Genomic DNA, 21657 nt, shown 5'->3' with positions numbered 1-21657 from the left:
ACCCTACACTTATTCGGTGGTTGATGTCGTCATCACAAGAAGCTTGGTTGTTGATCATAGATCCAAGATATTTGAACTTTTCGCACTTGGGAAGTGTTGTTCCATTCAGGTAAATGTCCGGAATAGGGCCGTCTGGATCAGAAAATGGACAGCAGAGATATTCTGTCTTTTTCGCGCTTATCCGGTACCCACTTCCCTCCAAAACATCCACCCACACATCAAGTGCTCGTTGCAAGGATGTTGGATCTTCACTTATGATGGCTCCATCATCAGCAAAGAATAACTGATTCACTTTCGGATCCGTCACTTTTCCTTCAAGCAGAAAGTCAAGGACTGTAATAAAGAGCAAAGGACTCAGGACGCTTCCCTGGTGCACACCGACTTTGATTGGGAACTCTTCGGTGACTCCTGCGGGGCATTTTACCTTCGTTTTTACTTCATCGTACATGTCCTTGATCATCCGTACGTAGATTTCCGGAACCCCTCGCTGTCTCAGGGACACCCAAATCAGATCTCGTGGTTGTCTATCGAATGCCTTTTCGAAATCAACCAGCACAATATGCAAATCCCTTGAGGAATCACGGTGTTTTTCCATTCGGATTCTTAAACTCTGTATGGCATCTGTGGTTGATTTACCCGAGACAAACCCGCACTGGTCATCGGACAGCCGTATTATTTTTCGCAGTCGGCCGTCCAAAATCCGCTCAACGATCTTCATGGTGTGTGACATCAGCTTAATCGATCGGTAGTTATCACAGTTTCGTGTGTCCCCCTTTCCTTTGTAGATTGGGAGAAGGAAACTTTCTCTCCACTGATTTGGCATTTGGTCACCGCTAATGAGTTTGGAGATGAGAATCGTGAGCCATTTACACCCAATGTCTCCCATCTTCTTCCAGAACTCAGAGGGTATTTCGTCTGGACCAATAGCTTTTCCTTTCTTGGAGTTTTTCACCGCCACGCTAACTTCTTCGACTGTAAGGTCGGGTACTTCGTCTAAATTAGGTTCGGCTGTTGGAAAGTATATCCTGGGAAATTGCTCATTTAGGAGTTCATCACAATACTGTCGCCACCTGTGGAGAATTTTGTCGTCATTCACAAGTAGTAGGCCTTGAGCATCGTTAATGAACTTTGGTGAACGTATTTCCTGAGCATTCCTTCTCCTTTGAGCGGCAATTTTGAAGATGGCTGCACCCTTGTTCATCTTGGCATGTCGCAGTTCCTGGAGAGCCTGGTTTGCATCAGCAGCTGGATCAGATATTTCCCCAAGCTCGCGATACATGCTTTCCGTACTCTCTGCTTTATGCTGGGCGCATTTCTTCTTGGCTTCCTTCTTGTAGCGCTTGTAGTCCATTTCGAGTCGTGCTTTTTCATCTCTATTATGAGAGGGGCATTTGGACCAAGCTTGGAAAGCGGTCTTTTTCCTTGATATCACTGCTTTGACTTCATCGCTCCACCACCATGTTTCTTTTTCCCGTTGGTAGTTTCCTTTTGATGTTCCTAGCAGTGACCTCGCCTTCGACAAGCAAGTTCGTTGCAAAGAGTCCCACATATTTTGTACTCTGCACTCTTCGTTTTGTAGTCTGCTGATGGTTCCGCACAGATAGTTTCTCATAACAGAGATGAATGCATTGCCTTTTCCTTTGTCCAGGTTGTACCACTTGATTCCTCCGGTAGCCTCTCTTTGTTTGTTTGCTGCCTTCGTCTCCATAAAAAATTCTGTCAGTAGGAGACGGTGTTGCTGGGCGATCGCTTCTCCTAATATCACTTTGCAGTCTTTCACTAGCGGCTTCATGAAACTAGATACTAGATGGTAGTCGATCTGTGTTTCATTTCCACCGCTGCTATAAGTGATAAGGTGTCGGCTTTGTTTAAGGAACATGGTATTCAACACTATAAGACCATGTGACCTGCACATGCTTAGAATTTCTTCACCAGGAGGGTTTCTAGTTCCGAATCCAAGGCCACCATGGCAGTCCTCGTAGTCTTCGTTGCCGTTCCCCACATGTCCATTTAAATCTCCACCCACAAACAAAAGCTCTTCCTTTGGGATGTCTTTAATGAGGTTGTGGAAGTCTAGCCAGAATGCATCTTTTTCCACCTGCTCACACCCAATTTGGGGAGCATATGCACTGACTATATTCCACACCTTTCCTTCCATCACCAGTTTAAGAGACATCAATCGGTCACTGGACTTCGAAATGGCCAAAACGCTTCCAAGAAGTTTTTCCGCAAGGATGACACCGATTCCGTTTCTACCTTGCTCTGTTCCGTAGTAGAACATCTTGTATTGTTTTGTCTTGACGTCTAAGAAACGGGCTCTGTTTCCAGTGTTTCGCCACTTGGTTTCTTGGACGCACAAGATGTCCACTCGCCTCCTCTTCATCATCTCTTCTAATTCACAGCTTCGGCCGTTCATACTGCCCACGTTCCAACTCGCGACTCTTAATTTTCTTCTCACCTCGTGCATTACTTTGCTAGCCCCCGGAATCCGTATAGCTCTGACCCGATTATTACTAATCGGTCCAGGATCAGTATTGTGCGAAGCATCTGTACTGCCTGGCGGGGTAGTGCTGCTCGTATTAGCAAGATTGTCCATAATGCTCGAAATTTTCCGAAAATTTCGCGAAACGTTATCGCATTTTTGTCGACACTGGCATGCTCCTATTTGTGTAATTTGATCGTCTTTTACTACGCCGGTGATCTCCAGTCGCCTAACCCAAGGAATTGCATGCACGCTTAATGGAAAGCTCTTAGATGTTGGAGTGTGTCGCTAGGCTCACCTTGATGTTATTTTGCCTAGATGTGATTTGCACCTTATAGACCTGTGCTCTGAATATGTCGGAGTAGCTCATATAAGGGGGTTCACCAAGTAGTTCGGCCTAACTGGAACTGCTGACGCTACCGTTGATTCTATAAATTAATTCTTCCGCTACCGTCAATTGTTGGGAGTGCCTTGGTGGGAACACTCCTTCGTTGGGGGGGGTAATTAGTAGCAACAGCCTACTCCGCTTCGACCTGTCGACCATGGGAGGCCCTTCTGCGAAAACTAGTTTCGCGATCGCATAGCTCTTAGCTTCATAGTAGTAGTCACCGTAAGCCCATCCGCCACGACAAGGCTTACCCCCATGGATGGGAAAAAAAAAAAAAAAAAAAAAAAAAAAAAAAAAATCCGACTGAGAATCTTAAAATAAAAATACTAAAAAAATTATATTTAAATTATTGGTTAAAACTTGCACACGAGTTGGTAAGATAAAATGCAAAGAATCAACTTTCACTTTCATTAAACTGGATGGGAATATTGTATTATTTTGTATCTTGTATCCATACGATACTTGTGGTTAATACTTAGATATTTATTGCTTTAAATTTTTGAAATTCTAAGCTAGCTTATAAAATATTTTTAACGACCAACGGTTTTCACTGAAAAATTGACCCGTTGTATTTGAATGTGGTATAACTCTATTATTTCATTTATCAAGATATTTAAGGGTTTGCGCTTTTAAATGTTTAATTACTCTATTATCGAATCAGTAGAGGTAATTCTAAAGCCCCAATGCTGGAAGAACACGAACAGTAGTTATCTCAGATGGGTTTGTCCGAGGTAAAATGTTGCAGAAGATTGATCCAATTTTGGTATTGGAATTCTTGAGCAACTCGAGCTTTTATGGTCATTGTGGTTGATTTGCAGCTTCTGATTTTTAGGTTAAATACCTGGAATGAAAGAAGCTATAAATAAGTTCAATTAGTTTATTGGGAAATTGAAGTTGACAGAGCTTGTGAATTAGTCTTCATATCCAAACACTGCCGAACAAATTTTCCACATCTTCGAAAAAGAGACAATATTTGCAAGTTTTCATTTCGTAGGGAAATAGCAGTGGTTCATACAGTTGTTGAGAAGTATCGCCAAAGTTAAATAATACGATATAAGTTAGTTATTAATTTTGTAGACAAGAATACGAGGTGATGAAATGAACAATTCTGTTCGAAAGAAATTATTTTTGGACCAAAATTGAGGAATTAAATAGAAGTACCTATATTCTGCCCATAATCTGGTAAAGGCCCTAACTACATTTTTCTTACTTCTGAGTTATAGAGGGAAACACTAAATCTAATATCGCAATTTGCATATAAAAATGAAAAAAAAAAATCAAAAGTACCTACATTTTGAATTTTCTGACTTATTTGAAGACCTAGGCTAAAAAAAAAATGAGAATAAATCATATAAATATATAAATACAAAATACAAAATAGAGCTATAAAAATGATAGGTGATAGATCAATAACTGATACAATTACGTCTCTCGAGCACCGTCGTAACGTCTCATGTCTCACGTTGTTCTATCGTTATTTTTATAAGCAGTGCTCCGATGAAATAGCTAGTTGCATTCCTCCCCTGAAACAATTCAACCGTAATACTCGCGCTTCAAGGAATGCTCATCAGTTTACCCTTGAGTCCAACTTCGGACGTACCGTCAAATACAGAGATTCCTTCTTCAGCCGCACTACACGAATGTGGAACGCGTTACCCGCCTCTGTTTTCCCATCCCATTTCAAAGCTCAGAACTTCAAAACTAATGTACATCGGTATCTCCTTTCAAACCCCTCCCTATTTTCCTAATGCTCGTACTGTGTTCACCATATTAAGGGTACATTAATCCCTTTAGTGCGCGCTTATTATAAAAAAAAAAAAAAAAAAAAAGAGACAATGCCCTGACTCCAAATATGCAAAAAGATCAAAATTGAAAATTTTGTAATTAGGGCCTTTACGAGATTATGGGCAGTATTGTACTATATTGTTTTTTTTTTTTTTATTGTGGAGGGGGTTGTTGTAAATTTATTGAACGTTAGATAACACTGGTTTACAAGGGTTTTGTTGCCGAAACAAAAATATACTTTTCTGAGGTGTGTTGAACTCGAATCCGAAGTCAGAAACAACTAATCAGCTCCCGTTTTTGAGATATTACCGTTAGAAAATGCAAAAATACGTTTTTTTTAATTCTTCGGACCTTATTCTTTTGTATAAAGAAAATTGTTTGAGCATATTTAGTAACGGTTTCTATAAGAACTGTTTTCCATCTTTCGACACCTGTTTAAATCTTTTCAATATCTTTTATATTGCCCGAGATATCTCAAACTGAAATAAGTGGGTTTGGCTTCATATATCATAAAGAAGATAATGACGTTATAAAATTTATAAAAATACCAAACAACTTAGGATATCTCGGGCAGTAAAAAAGATATCGGAAAGATTTAAACAGATTTAAAAAGGTGGTAAATAGTACTTATGAAAACCGTTACTAAATATGCTCAAAAAATGTTCCTTATATAGAAAAACGGGAGCTGATTAATTTTTTTTTACTTCAAATTCGAGTTCAGCACACCGAAAACCTTCAGAAAAGTATATTTTTGTTTCGGCAACAAAAAAAAAGTTTAATTTTGTTAACCAGTGTAATCAATGAAACTATTTGTTTACTTAAATAACCATAACGATGACGATAGATATTTCAAATTTATTGGAAGATCCAAAAAAAAAAATTCATAAAACTTTTTCCGTACTAGCGATCATTAACAATTTAAAAAAAAAAATTCAAATTTTATAGCGTTGCATACAAATTAATCATTGTGATTGATATATCCCTTGGATTAACTCTCTTAAGTACTTGGGTGTAAAAGTATGTAAGATGTCTTCTTTTAGGGATCACACAAAAATAACTTTGAACAAACATAAATTTAACGACGAATATATAAAAATAAATATATTTTTAAAATAAAAGCCATTAAAGAAAATTTTGTATTTTTTATTATTACATCGATTGATCGTCATTTTCCAGTAGCAAAAAGTTATTGATTCCTTATCAAACAGTGAAAACTATATGTTTCTATGTCTTCTAGTTTATGAAACAAGACATAGAAACATATAGTTTTCACTGTTTGATAAGGAATCAATTTCTGGGTGAGTAATTTTTTCAATTAAAATTCACAGTCTGGAAAAAAAAGTATAAAATGAGTTTCAAAAAATTTGTTTTCTCCTATTTTTAACTTTGAAATCGATTATTTCAAAAACTATTAGTTATATTATATTGATTTAAAAACTAGAATCAAATGTACAACTTTGCCTTTCGGAAATGGTATCATTTATTACTGTAAGTGTTGCCGTTGTTTTTTAATAATTTTTTTTTATTTTGATAATTTTTTTTTAGAAAAATGCCCCTCCCACCTAAACGGGGATAGATAGACCCTTCTCCCAAAGAAAAAAATGTTTGTATTGCGCTCCTCTACAAAAACCCGTTATCAAATCCTGGCTGCCAAGTTATCCTACTACGTGCCGAAACAACATTTTATTGTTCTTTACCTAAAAGTTCGAATTTCTGTATCTGGGTTGAAATCGAAAAATTTTTTTTTCTAAGCCAATTTTGAAGTGATTTTCATAAAAAATACATCGATGGATTGGGAAATAGATATAGTTTTAGAATATATTTTTTAAATAGAATGTTGTTTTGAAAACATATACTTTAAATTGATGCCGAAGTTGGGCAAATGACGAACAAAAATGGAAATTTTTGAACTTTGACGGCTTATAAATTCTAAGTGGTTTAACCGAGTTACATGTTTTATACATTGTTGAAAAGGTATATTTATTTTCTATCAGAAACTGTTAAAAAATCGAAAATGGGTAAGAAATTGACGAAGCTAGAATTTTTTCAATGGGTGAAGGTCCAAAAAACCGTTTTTTGCCCGTAACTTCAGATTTTGGGGGTGTTAGGGGATTTTCAAATACCGTTTCGTATTCAGTGCGACTAGCTCTACAAAACCTGATAGGTCTCCGCCCGCGTATATTTTGAGTGTTACACCGTGTTATTAGTGAAAGTGATAAAATACTTACTTAGCAAACGAATTCAGGTGACATTTTTAACAAATTTTTGTACATATCATTATTTAAAACACATTTATTATTACTTATTTTTTCGGATGAAATTGCTGTAATGTAAATATTCATAAAAAACAGTTCATAAATCATTCAAAGAAATATCAGTAAAATAGATATGTACTTATTTACAGAATGTATCTGATACCATGCACCATTACCAGGTTTATCGATTTTTACACCATTTGTTGGAGTTTTAAGCACATTTTTGTGTGCTTATCGCATTCGTCTGAACCTTAGGGATACGGCTATTTTGGCCGAAGAAAGCAAATAGGTACATTATTCGTAATACAGTCAGACGTGAAAAAACTTTGGGGTTAGAAGATCAAATTTGTATGGGAACAACCAGACTCAAAATATAAGGAAACTTGATATAACAACAAAAGTGATATAAAACCTGTTCTTCATCAAGAATGTTCTTAAATTGGTCAAGATGTTAAAAATGTTATCCAAATTTGGTAAGCTCAATGCCTTTACGTTGTGGGGTATTAATAAAGATAAAGACCAGGAGCATCGACAAACTATACCAGGACTGGAAACTTTCGTAAGTTTCCCCCCCCCCCCCCCCAAAAACCCTATTGTTTACAGTGTTGTTTTTGTAATTTTGACATGAAGTCCGTAAATTAGTGTGTAAAGCTTAACTTCCTTAGTAGTACCTACTCAAAAATATCTTCATTTAATTACCGCAAGTGTAGGTACCTACTTCTCATCAAATTCAAATATTATGTATCAATTTTTAATTGTAAATTTAATTTCTGAATTTAAAAGCTTGTTAAATCCTGTCAAAAGTCAAATCTATTAACCTTGTATGACTTAACAAATTCATCATCTTTATTACCTAAATGCGTGCAATTAAATTGATTGATGAATGTGTGGTTTTTCTTTTTGCTCTTCTTTCAGTTTGATAACTCAAATGAAACTCAAGTGACTTTGAAAAAACTTGACTTTGATGCATCTGGCCATTATTATTGTGAAGTATCAACGGACACACCTATTTTTACTAAAGCATCATCCGATGAACTTTTACATGTTTTTAGTAAGTATACTTTTTATAATTTTGGAAGAAAACTTTTTATTCGTATAGAAAAAGAATCCTGAATAAATAATTTTTACCTTTCAAATAAATTACCTACATTCATTCATTTATAAACAAAAAACAAAAAAACTACCATACTTAACATAATTCCTATACCTTCCAACGGTTAAGGTTAACCCAATTTAATAAAAAGACTAAAAAAAAAAATATTTTTAAATTTATTATTTTTTACAGTTCCCCAGACAGGACCACCGACGATAAAATTTCGCAAAAGGACTCCATTCATTATAGGCGAACGTATATTAGCGATGTGTAATACAACCAGAGCACGTCCCGCTCCGCACATAACTTGGTTAATTAATGGCAAAAAGGTAACTAACGAACTAACACATACGACGACGACGTACACACACACACACACACATACACATAACATAAATATCCTCATTTGTACGTATAATGTATAACGTTCAACCAAAAACTCACTAATTAGCACCATGTAAGTGGTGTTTTTGTTGAAAATTAAACGTGGGGTCTGTGAATCAGTGAAAAAAAGGCAATTTCAACCAACACAAAAAATAAATAAACAAAAAAGACAGCTCCTAAAACTATGCTATGTTTAACGGAGTTTGAGAGAACAACTAAACCAAACTCAGGGACGTATTTCTTGATTTGAAAATGTCTAGCCATTAATTTATCATGATTTTTGTTAAGTTCTAATTAAGATTGATTGCAAGAAATTAAGTTCATTTATCGAATTTTAAACAACTTTTGCTACAATACATATAAATAATTAAACGGGTGTATTTTTTAAATTAGTTTATTTCGATTCCTTCGTCCTTTCGATTTTTGATATCAATAGAGTCAGTGTTCTTCTTGGTCAATATTTCCATTTGGTCTAGATGTAGATTTTGTGAAATTGTCAGCTTTCGTAATGGTTCAAGCGGTGACTGTCCATTTAACTCAAAAGCTTAGGTGTTAGAACTGCTGTCAAATGAAAATAAGTTGATAGGTACTAAAAGTGGACAAAAAAAATAGGGTTGCCACTTTTTAAATGGGAACTTCTATGTGGCAACCCTATTTAGACGGGAAAATTATCACATAACTGTCATATCTTTTTAGAAATTCCAAACAAAAGCCTGATTAGTAAAAACAAAAACAATTATAGGGAATGTAGGCCTAAAAAATGGCAACCCTATTCAAATAAAAACACTACAAAACTTCTTCTTTGAACAAAAAATTACAAATTTTTATTCACTTAAGGGCTAAACTATACACTCTCTACTATCTTAAAAATGTCTGGCGCACCTCTTTAATACAAAGAAAAACTCGGCAACCCTACTCAAATACTAAAAAAAAGCACTAAAAATACTAATTTTCAAGCCAAAATGTATGAAATTTAACCTTAATTGTCTCACAGCATTATATCGAAAGTGAAATAAAAAGTGTATCGAATTGTACTTTTTGAATCTTTAAAATTTTATTAATGAATTCGAAAAATTTATTTTTAATAAACGAATAACGTAAGATAAACCAAAAACTAAATTAATTTTTTTAATTCGGAAAAACATTTGAGGGCATTTTTGATTTTGGTCTTATCCAAAAAAAACCTTTCGTGATTAAATATTTCTGTGGCAATAAGACAGAGTAGCTTAAGTCAAAAAAAAAAAAAAATTGAAAACCAGAAATTACAGAAATTGAGCTAAGATTCACTCTTAAATATAGAGACAAAAATTTCAATTCAATTAAAATTAAAAACCTCAAAAAAAAATTGAAAATGAAATTTTCTTAAGTCGACATAAGCTACTCTGTCTTATTGCCACAGATTTTATTAAATTTAAAAATATATGCTTTAATCTTGTCGTCAAAAGCTATGAAAATTGAGTTAATCTTGTTATCAATAGCTATGAAAATTGAGTTAAATTTTGCCAAAACAAATATTTTAAAACCTTACCTGTGCCAATTTAAAATCGCTTATGTAACAAAAATGTATTGTCCTTAGAAGCTTTTATTTTTATTCGAAGTAAATTAAATAAAGGCTTGAAATTCACCCTTGACTAATATTGCAATTTTAACAATATTTATGAAGAATCGAAAAGAAAAAAATTGATCCTGAGCAGCTTTTAGATTGATATAAGCGGAAGGGCAAAACTGTATCGAACTTAGTAAAAGTATATTTGTGTACTTTAGCAAAACCAAATGCATCGAAAAAAGTACAATCGTATCGACTTTTGCAACCCAGTATTAGACAGAGTTTGGGAACAAGTTCTTTTGTCAAAAATGTATGCTTGATGATTTTGACGATTCTCTGATCCATTTCTTTCGAACCGCTGAATATAAGTTGTACTGAATGGGTTCAAATCTGATATTCACGAAATTAATGCTGGCGTTCCACTAGGTTCCGTCATATCACCCATCTTTTTTTTTTTTTTTTTCATCAATGACCTTTAAGGTATAACTTTAAATCATATTCATTGTTTTACTGACGACAGCACTCTAAGTTTCTCATACCTACCTTTATCCTGACTCATGCCCCGATTCTTCGGATGTGGAAGTACCTATAGCAAAGGCTTATGTCCAACTTCTTAAACTCCGATCGTGACAGAACTGTTCAATGGGCCAATATTAACCACGTGCTTCCAAAACTTAATGCTGCCTTGTGTCACTTCGATCGGTTCAACATTTCTGGCTGCTACAGTGCTATTTAAATTTATTTATTTTCATCACGAATCGTAAATACTTAAAGCAGCCTTATGGTGTATTCTCCATGCAAATGCGGTCCTGTTAGTTTTAAAAACCTCTCTCTTGCAGAATATCACTGCAATTTAAACAAATATTTTTTAGCATAACCTCACAAGCAGTAGTACCTATTTACCCCCATCCTCACTAGCTTGGATATAAAATGGGTCTACATATCCCTGCGGTTACATAAACAACGCTCGTTCACCATAATCGGGCACAACACATGTGTGGATATGGATATACACAAAAAGTTTATTGCTAATCCTGCTCTACCCAATTCACATTCCAGATTCCTTCCAGCACAGAAACAAAAAAAGAGGATATAATGTATACGAGTTAGATACCTACTATAAATTAGGAATTAGTCTCATAACATTAAATTTGGTTGCATCTTAAAGTGGCTTCATTCCTCTGTCTGTCATGGGAGGTTTTTTGTGATAGGTACCTATCCAAACTGTCTAAAAAATGATGAAATTTCAATATAAATTCGACAGGACAGGTCATCAATGTTATCACTTCGATTTAGCATTATGTTTTTACTGAAAACCATCCTCGTGTTGGGCACGTGATTTAAACTTCTAAATAAATCTTGAAAAGATGAAATTTATATCCTTAGCTTAGTAATGACCTGTCGATTTGTTTGGCACGACCTTTCAACGAAAACTGAAAGCTACAACTTTCGCGTTATCCTTAAGTTTGCTTTCGCCCTTCCTATCTTCCTTTACAACTGGAAATAGATGAAATTGTTAAAATGATTTATGTTAATAATCGTTATGGGCGGGTTTTCCGTCAGTAAAGTGAGAAGGATCCTTGAATAATATAGCCGATATACAATACATGTAAATTCACCATAGCTTCACGAAGACACAACACATACAAATAACGATATGAAAAGGATGCTTGAGGATTTGATTAATTTAGCGGTTCTCTCGAAAAACAATTCCAAAGCCAATAACGAATTTATGGAAATTGAAATTTTAAGAATTCACCCAAAGTTATAACAGGAAGAAGGAACTACAACAGGACACTGACACAGGAGTTATGATGTCGTGTATTAAATTTTATGATGTCATTAGCAGTATTTTCTTGAGTTGAGGCAGGGAGAATGGTGAATTTATGTATATTTAAGTAGAGGTGATTATGTTGTTTTTTCCTTGTTTTCTATGTGCCATAAGATTATGAGGAGAGGAAATCAACAGCCGTTATTATAGAAATAAAGCTTTTTTTTTTAGATATGTAAAGGAAAACATTGTTTTCGTGACCAGAAATTATATCATTATTATAGAAGGAAGGATTCCCGTAATGTAACAGGTTTTGTGGTGGGATATACGAATTTCAGAGTAGACCAGATGAATTATTATTTATTGCGGAAGAGGGTTCTTCGCATAAGGTCATAAGGCACGACCGTGATTATTGCAAATTAAAATGTACCTTTCGATATCTTGTCAATCGTGATTCATGTAAAGGTAGACCTTTCCTTGTGCTATTATTACGATGACAGAACAATCTTAAGGATAGCCAAGGAGCTCACAAATTTTCAGAGCTCAGAACAATACCTTGCTATAGATATAGAAGGTAATATCGAATGGAGACCAGCTCTGTAGGTGCTTTGGCGTTGAAACGCTTTTTCAACGAAGAAGTCATACCATTACTTGTTTGATCTGCCCGTAACAACAAACTCCAGAATGCGTAGGTACCAAACCTTCCAGGAGAGATGATATCTGTACCGCAAGCCCCCAAGGGAGTAGGACTTGGCGGAATTCTCGCTGGCTGAACTGTTATTAGCAGCGCTAATAGAAACATTAAGCGAATTACTGCAACCACTCATAGAGACAACGTGGGTCACCGAAAACTTCTCCGAAGAGTGGGAAAAGAGAAAGCGACACTTATCTTCCCCAGAAGAGATTGTTGACATAATTTGACTTATCTCTCTTCCTCTACAGCATCTTGACGTCAGATCAACCAATTGCAAGTGAGTGCGACAACGAAAATCTGCTCTACCTCGACGATTCACTCATTGAAAGTCCATCTCCTTAAAGATTGACACTTCCAAATAAAACTTGATTGTCAGAAAAGCCAGGTAGCAAGTATCTTGGGATTATCACAGTACCAAGTATCTTGGGTTGTCACAGAATTAAACAAACTTAACGCTTTATAAATTTTTGGAGTTGAGGTCACTTGAACTTATATTGAATTATAAACAAACTTACTTCCAAAATAATCAAAAAAACATACAAAATTCTATCCAAATTCTTAGATCAAATGTATTTTCGAGAGGATTTTGTTTCGGAGCTTAAATTAAGCTACAATACAATACATTTTTTAGAAAAAAATTTTCAGCTGTCAAACATTTAACCTGCTCTGGGAGCCGGTTAAACTTTTATCTTCAGAGTATAAATTGTTTGCAGAAGGATTAATGTATTTTTTTAATTTATAATAAAAGACTGAAAATAAAGAAAGAAAATTGGGAAAGTAATGTCAACCTTTCACGAGTCGATTTTAGCCGCACGATAGCTATTACACGATGATGTTTATAGATTAGACACTCGCTTCGAAAGGGCAACGACTGTATTGCAATCCGCTTACTCAAGAAGGCAGAACAGAAGAGTTAAAAAAAAATAGCTATGGCAGATGGAATTGTTTGTTGTGCATCAGACTTTGTAAAAAACTCAATTTGTTTAGTTTCACAAAAGGTACATTTCCACTGTTTTTGGAGCAAAGTTATACCTTTTTTCACTCAAAATAAAACTAAGTGGAGTGAAAAAGCCCTCTCCACACTCCAAACCAGAGATACCCTCTGCTCCAAACACAACAAAGGAGATCTTAATTTAAGTATCCAGATATTACGTTATTGAAAGAATATTAGAATGTCGGTTTCTAATGAATGACAAATGAGAGTAGACCAAAATGTTCATTGTTTGCATATATTTTAGATAAAATTTCACTGTTGAGGTCAACGTTTTGATTTTTATTTTACTCGCGTTTCTCAATACTATTTAAATATAAATTTAAAAGTGATTTATTGGAATTGGAACTCCTTCCTTGACGTTTTGAAGGAAATTTAGCTTGTTGAGGAACCGGAGACCAGTTCTCTGCATATAAAAAGGAATGGATTAAATTCCAACAGGTTTAACTTGAATCAGGGACAAAACAAATTCTAAAAATATACCATTCAAGAAAAAAAGAAAAATCGATTTGCTGTTTTGATTTTACACCTGTTTTATATTTTAAATAAATTCTTCGTAATTTTTTTCAAATGGGTTTTAGTCATTGACTTTTGATTTTATTGTTCGATACTAAATTAAGTCTTTGAACTGGGATAAAAAAAATTGCACTCATCATTGAAACAGTTTCCCATAGCAAACTTTCCTGTTCATTTAGAGAAATATGTAGTTGCGTTTTCAAATCACACGCACTATTTAATTTATGCAGTTTTAGCTCCATCCAAATTTTGAAGACATCACTCAAAAAAAGATGTTTTTCTTGCAGTTTAAGGGTAGCTATCCAAATCGGTTCTTAACAATCCACATACTCTTGCACCCATTGCCATTCAATTGAAAGTTCGGAAATACGATCTTCCATAATACAGGATTTTAGATCAAGTAGCCTTTTCATCATAAGATAAACAGAATCACAAGGGATCGTAAATGAAAATCTCAATAAGAGTGTGTTATTTTAAAGAACTGTAAAAAAGTTGACGTTTACCTACTTTCGATCTCTAATATAATATACACTACGTTCCATTATTATTATGATGGCTTTGGTGTTGGCTTTCATTTCCGTATATCATTTTTGGTAAAAAATAAGTTTCTTTGAAGCATGTTCTCTCTAGATATATGCCTAAAAGAATGTTAACGTCTAGCCAACCTTCTATTAGATTTTCCCTTTCTAAACTTTGATAAGAAATGAGTTTCTTCCAATATTTCCATGGTGAGTCCAAAAAAAAAATATCGTTGTCATTTACTAACTCCAATAACTCGAATACTAATCTCGAGCTCGGTTTTGGTGAAGAGCAACAATTGCTAGTCGTTGCTTTCTAGATGATTGGTACTTATGGACATACCTAAGCGTTTTTTAGGATGTATATTCGCTGTGAACAAAGAATGTTCATTTTAATCGCGTCGGGAATTTTGTAATGTTGTGGCAATAATTAACTACAAAACGCCTTGCTGAGTTCGGTGCTCTATGAACGGAATTAGCTTCATGAACGGAATTAGGTACCTTCGATGTTCTGCACAAGTTGTTTTATAACTATCACATTTATTCTTTGTCAGCAAGGGTGACAAACGTGTTGTATATTATTGAATAATATCTAATATTTTGCACGTCACTGTAGTCATCGAAAAATCGCATGGGTGCACCATGTCTTCATAGAATTTCGATTAAAGTTACCAATCCTAATTTTAAGGTGCGGTTCTGTTAAATAGTTCTTCTTAATTAGATTAATTGATTCCATCTAAATCCCATTAACATTTCTCGGTCAAAAATTGTATGGCTATTTTCAAAAGCGAAAAACAAAACACACAACAAAAAAATAACCTTAAATAAATTAACAACCTACGATTCCACATTAAAATAAATCACTCATTTTCACTTTTCACTCTGTCAATATATAGGTGGATGAAAAATATGTTCGTACCCATCATGGCTATTCGATGAGTAACAAGAACAACCATCGCCGAAGTCAACAACAACACCAACAGCAGCTACAACAACAATACTATCAACATGAATATCACCATCCTCAACAATACCATCTACCAGGAGTTGATAGATACGACAAGAGCCTGAGAATCGCATCGGGTGGCAGCAACTGGAGAGGTAATTAATGTGCTAGCACTTTGTTTAATTGAATTTCGTCCTGTGTTGTTACACATAAATTTTCCTTCTCATACCTAAAACCATGATGATTATATTTTCCATACGATACGACAACCTATACCGACAACGACCGACGACGAACTTGTAAGGACCACACTTTAAATTGAACCATATGCTCTCTTCCTGGTACCGATATGAGTATCTTTATACAGGGTGTCCCACAGTCACCGCCCCAAATGAAAACCATGGATTCCTGAGGTCATTTGAAGTCGAAAAACTTAAGAGGTAATTTTCTCGTTTTCGTCCCGTTTTCGAGTTACCACGGTTTTTATGATTTTTGCTCTCTTGTCCTTTAACTGGCCTTATCTTTGCCAAACTAAGTTTGATTTGAAAGATTTTTTTAACAACCAATCAAGAATTTATTACAGTTTAAGTTTGTCTCAAAACTTTTTTTTCTGAGGACAACTGTTTTTCCACAATTTTGCATCAAACACAATTTTCTTCGTTTTTTAAGTTGTTTTTTACACTTTCATATCATTTAAGTCAAAAAAACACGTTAATGAGTATTAATTTTTTGTCCTTTTTCTTAAAGCCCAGTTTATTTTCATAAAAAAAATAAGTTTTATTTCATAAAAAAGGCTACTGAAAGTAATTAAAAAAAATAAACAAACTGAGTGAATTAAAAAAAAAAATAATTTTTAAATAAAAAATTGATTTAAATAAATTAAATTTTTTTCTGAGCTTTATCTATTTGTTCTTTTCTTAATCACAATAGCTCAGAAAAGTTTTTAATTCATTTAAATCAATTTTTTATTTAAAAATTATTTTTTTTTTAATTCACTCAGTTTGTTTATTTTTTTTTTTAATTACTTTCAGTAGCCTTTTTTATGAAATAAAACTTATTTTTTTTATGAAAATAAACTGGGCTTTAAGAAAAAGGACAAAAAATTAATACTCATTAACGTGTTTTTTTGACTTAAATGATATGAAAGTGTAAAAAACAACTTAAAAAACGAAGAAAATTGTGTTTGATGCAAAATTGTGGAAAAAACGGTTGTCCGCAGAAAAAAAAGTTTTGAGGCAAACTTAAACTGTAACAAATTCTTGATTGGTTGTTAAAAAAATCTTTCAAATCAAACTTAGTTTGGCAAAGATAAGGCCAGTTAAAGTACGAGAGAGCAAAAATCATAAAAACCGTGGTAACTCGAAAACGGGACGAAAACGAGAAAATTACCTCTTAAGTTTTTCGACTTCAAATGACCTCAGGAATCCATGGTTTTCATTTGGGGCGGTGACTGTGGGACACCCTGTATACCTAATGTATGTATGCTTTGTCTTTTTAGTCTGTTGGTTTTCCCAGTGTTGTACATGTTCATAGTTTGGTATATCGTTAAGGTTTTACAGTGAACAAAGTTTCGAATCGCTTAAATATTTTTAACATCATCCTAAACCGAAACTCATATACTTTTACTCGAGCAGGAGGTTTTGATAAACTGAACTTTGAAATCCTCATTGGACTTGGATTGAGTTTTATCTTAGTTGAAAATTGGTTGTAAAAAGTTTTTTTTTTTTTTCAATTTAATTTTTACTAAAAAAAAAAGAAAAAACATTTATTACTTTAAAGATTTTTTTTAGAGAATTTATCTTCGTATAGAGAAGGATGTTGCATAAGTTAGCAAAAACTTAAGTTTCAAACATAAATCACTTTCGAGCAATTTACTAAAAACATTAGTTGAATTGCAATTGAAAAAGTTTACTCAACCATTTGTATTTAAATTTAAAAAAAATTGCAGCATATTCAAATGGTGCATAAACTAAAAAAGGATTCTAGCCAGTTTAGGAATTTAAAAAAAAATTACTTCGGTCAGAAAGGCAAATAATCATTTTTATCAAAAAAAAAAAAAAAAAAAACAAAACCGACTTCCATGGACTAAAACTGGGTTTCATGGTTTTTCTCATAGTTCCTATAGCCAGAACTGAAAGAAATTGAAATGGCACCACACTGCAGGAACCAGCTTTCCAATACAAAAATTATTATCAAAATTGGTTTACTCAGTCCAAAGATGTGAGGAAACAATAAAAAAAAAAAAAAAAAATACAGACGAATTGAATACCTCCTCCGTTTTGGAAGTCGGTAAAACTAAGGTGAAGTCTGTTCCATGACTTTAAATTTAGTCCAGTATTTCGTCGAAAAAAAACGGCTTAGCAAAATGGAGGTACTTAGAAAAGCTTAACTTGAAGGATTTCCTATTAGCGTTTTGAAAAAATGGGGGAAATTGCCTAGAACTTGTAGGTACTTCCAATACAATTATTTTGAGTTATTGCAATTTTCTCGAAAACGGCTCTAACGATTTACATTAAATTTAGTGTAGGGAATTTTCTAAGGTATTCTAACAAAACTGGGTTTTTAGTTTTTCTGAAAAAAAAAAAAAATCGAATAGCGGAAATATGGACCTGCCATTTTTAGTGAAAAATTTCATTCCAAATTACCGCCAGATTTAATGAAAATCATTAGAGCCGTTTTCGACAAATTTGCAACAACTAAAAAAATGTATCGGATGTTCAAGTTCCATGTATGTTTTTTTTAATTTTTTGGCATCCAATGTGTAAAAAGCGATTTTTGAAAAAGTCTGAAAAAAAATGATTCTCTTTACCAAGTTAAATCTCTAAAATTATAACAATTTAAAATCTGAAAAATGTTTACATGATAGCTACACTTAATAAGTTTAAATCTTTAAAGTTTTAAATTTGTTGAACAAATGGTTTAGGTCCAAGAAACCCCATGTTATTCCCATAAGAAACTTCAACCGCTTGGCGGCACGGGTTAGAATAAAGTTAGAGACTTGAAACTTGAGGAATATTATTTTTAGTTTATTTCCAACCATATAAGATCTTAGGAGCATACAAATTCTAATTATTTTAAAATAACGATCACCCTATTGTGCACGTTGCAATTCACATCTTGATATGCCATATTTTCTAGTTACGGAAAGGTAGCATAGATTATGCAGTTTTGGTCAAATTCAACAAAACAATACACCAATTTGTCCCTAAATGAATATTCTTTCAGAATATAACCTAACTTTATTTTTTTGTTTGTTTCATTTTGCAATAAATATTTTACCTATAAAGGTGTTTATAACGATGCACAGAAAGCTATTTAAATGAAATTTTGTGAAATTTGGGGTTATTAGATGGCTCATGTACATCCTCATAGATGAAATATTAAGTGGCCCAATATCTTAAAATGAGGGTTACATATTGTACTAACAATCCTATTAATTTGATCCTTTTATCACAAACAGCACAATTATTTTTCATACTTTTACTTTTGCACCTCACTCCTTCAAAACATTTATTTGTGTGAAAATTTAATAAAAAATAAAAGCAAGCAATTTAAGTTTTGCATGAAAATTCAATATTCTATGGTAAATGTAATTCATTTTTTGATTATTTTTGATTCTCATACGATGTATAAAATATATATGCGGTTCAAAAAAATGCAAAAATTTTCCATGTGGTGCAATGGTACCATTTCAAAAGTGTTCTTTCTCGCTTAAAAAAACACCCTTTGACCTGAAGTTTTTTGATGGACATATTTTATTATTTTTTTCTATGGTATATGAAACGTCCACACAAAATTTTATCAACCTACCACTTTTTTTCAAGGAGTACTTGGTAATAATCTGACTCTTTATCTTTGAGTAAAAGACAATTCATAAAGAGTCCAATAACTTTTTATATGATGGTCGAGACATTTTGGTATTGATTTTATTCGATCGGGCGTTAGAAAATACCTCGAAATCATGTATCATATTAACAAAAAGGTTTCATTGCCTATACTATGATATGCAACAAATCGAGTGCAACACAGAAAAAGTCTTGTATCTACCCTTCCGGATGGAATACAAGGTGGCCCAATATCTCAAAATAACTCTTATATTGAGTACTACCAACGATGTTAATTTCATGCTTTTATCACAAAGTGCACGATTGAACTCTTTTTTAACGCTAAGCCGCCTCACTATTGAGTATCTACCATAGAAAACAAACCTGAACCTTGTTGAAAATGTTTGGAAATGGCTAGCCCGTACTGATGAATTTTGTGAGAGTCGATTTTAAGACAAAAATATTCCCTAACCCACCATTTAACAATTTAGGGAAGAGATTCAGATAGATTGCATAGAGAGATTTAACAATGCAATTCCTGGACAGTTTCGTTATTTTTTTATGAATAAAAACGCCACTATACAAAAAATAAAATAATTAAAATTCATTTTTAAGAAGAACTTGATTCAAATTCATTTCATGGACCACTTCGACATCATTCTCTATGTGTACATACCTATTCTGATGAAACAAAAAAATAACTCAGTTTTTCGATATGAAATGCTTTGCCATAAATAAACAGGAAAAATAACCACACGTTTTTTTTTTGCTGATTCTGCTAACATCTTAAACAATGGCTTGACACCAAAAAATTATTATTTTTCCTACACTGTAAGGAAAAAAGGAATACTGAACATTTGAAAAGTTGTGTACTTATTCAGATGAAAAGGAGTGTACATCATTCAAAAGGTCTGGAAATCCTCTTTCCAAAAACATATAACATATTGAGAATTATTAAAAAAAATGACTGAGATATTGATGGATTACATCGTAAAGTCTGTAAAAATGGTTTTTTGTAAATAAAAAAAAAAAAAAATGGAGGGTTCCAAAAATATAACAAAAATATTTTTATGCATTATTCGACCATACGAACAGCCTGTAACTAACACTATGTAATTTCTCGGGTGTATTTATTTTTTTTTTAATTTTGTAGCACAGTGTTATCTTTTTTGGCTGCTAATTGCCTCATTCATCTGTCGCTCATATTTTATATTATTTATTATATTTTATAATTTTTTTGCCCGCCACGGCGCGCCGTTCAACTTGCAACAGAAATGTGTAACGTTTGTCATGAAAAAGACGAACATTTTTCTCTTCCATCAGATTCTTAAATCTTTTTCTTATTACCCCTGATACTTCTCACCTCAGTATCCCCTACAATGCTCAAGTATTTTTTCCATCACAGGCTGTAAGTAATACGTAGGTATTGAATTTCTTCTATTTCTATAAATCTATTTGGCTAAAAATTTTCCGAATACAAATCGCATAGGTATTAATAAAAACACCCGTTTTTGTCTAGGGTTGAAATTAGTTTTGGTCGTTTTGTTTTTTGTTTTAGCCTTGAACCACATCGATATGGTTTTCTAATTTTTAACAAAGCAATTCATAAGCAAACCACACACGAAAATGAAATAATAGACGTGTTCAGACTGGCCTTACTCCACCGAATAATTTTGTAAGCTATGTGAATCCAAAGTCCAAAGATTTTAAATGAGTTTAAATGATTATGAGTTTTGATGATTCTTTTTTATTTGAAAGCTGGTTCTTGCCGTGTGGTCCCATTACAAATTGTTCCACTTCTGACTAAGTGACGGTCCAGTTCTTGACCAATCTGATTATGTCAACGTTGCACTAGTTTTCTGTACTTGGTAATTTCAATATTTAAAGAATACCTATTCAATATAAAATAATCGATTGCAGCCAATGTATCCATAGAAATAGATTTCATTGAATTTAATGAAACTATGTATTTCATTAAAGCGATTGTAAATTCTCCAGCCTTGGTACACAAGGCCTTCCCTCATGCATCAACTCAACTATGCTTCACAGGTACAATCCAACACTTTAACACAGGATTTTGTTGGCCTTATCACTTATTTATATGAGAACAGAGAACACACATGTTAATGATGTCATCATGTTCAAATTGAAATAACCAATCGATTGGAAATATCAACCTTCTGGAGGCGAAATCCCAATGAATTTGCTCTCAAAACCATCATCATTTTGGTGTTGTGTTCTGTTTGGAGTGTTTACTTTTTGGCAGCAGGTGGTTTAATTTCACTCAGACAGCAAGTTCATTTCCATCATCATTATAGAGGATAGGGATTAAAAGAACCTTGAAATTAATGCAGCTTTAATAGAGCTTCTGTTTGCTATATATTTAAATGAAATTAAATTGAAAAATTTGTGTACTATAACATTATTAATGTTTGTTTATTTCTCAACTTTTTTTGATTTGCAG

General features: G+C 33.5%; 1 protein-coding gene across 3 annotated transcripts in view; it reads left to right on the top strand.

Annotated features, from left to right (window-relative positions):
* The window catches only part of LOC129913047 (uncharacterized), a 248694-nt gene that overhangs the window by 101006 nt on the left and 126031 nt on the right, over positions 1-21657 (top strand). For all 3 annotated transcript variants that reach the window (XM_055991431.1, XM_055991432.1, XM_055991430.1), the window contains 3 exons: positions 7826-7961; positions 8196-8332; positions 15320-15524. In XM_055991431.1, the coding sequence (XP_055847406.1) occupies positions 7826-7961; positions 8196-8332; positions 15320-15524 (478 nt within the window). The remainder of the gene's footprint in view (positions 1-7825; positions 7962-8195; positions 8333-15319; positions 15525-21657) is intronic.

This window comes from Episyrphus balteatus, chromosome 3 (assembly GCF_945859705.1).
Source record: "Episyrphus balteatus chromosome 3, idEpiBalt1.1, whole genome shotgun sequence".
In the NCBI taxonomy this organism is placed as follows: domain Eukaryota; kingdom Metazoa; phylum Arthropoda; class Insecta; order Diptera; family Syrphidae; genus Episyrphus; species Episyrphus balteatus.
Note: the sequence above shows the minus strand (reverse complement) of the source record. Positions and strands in the feature narration are given on the sequence as shown.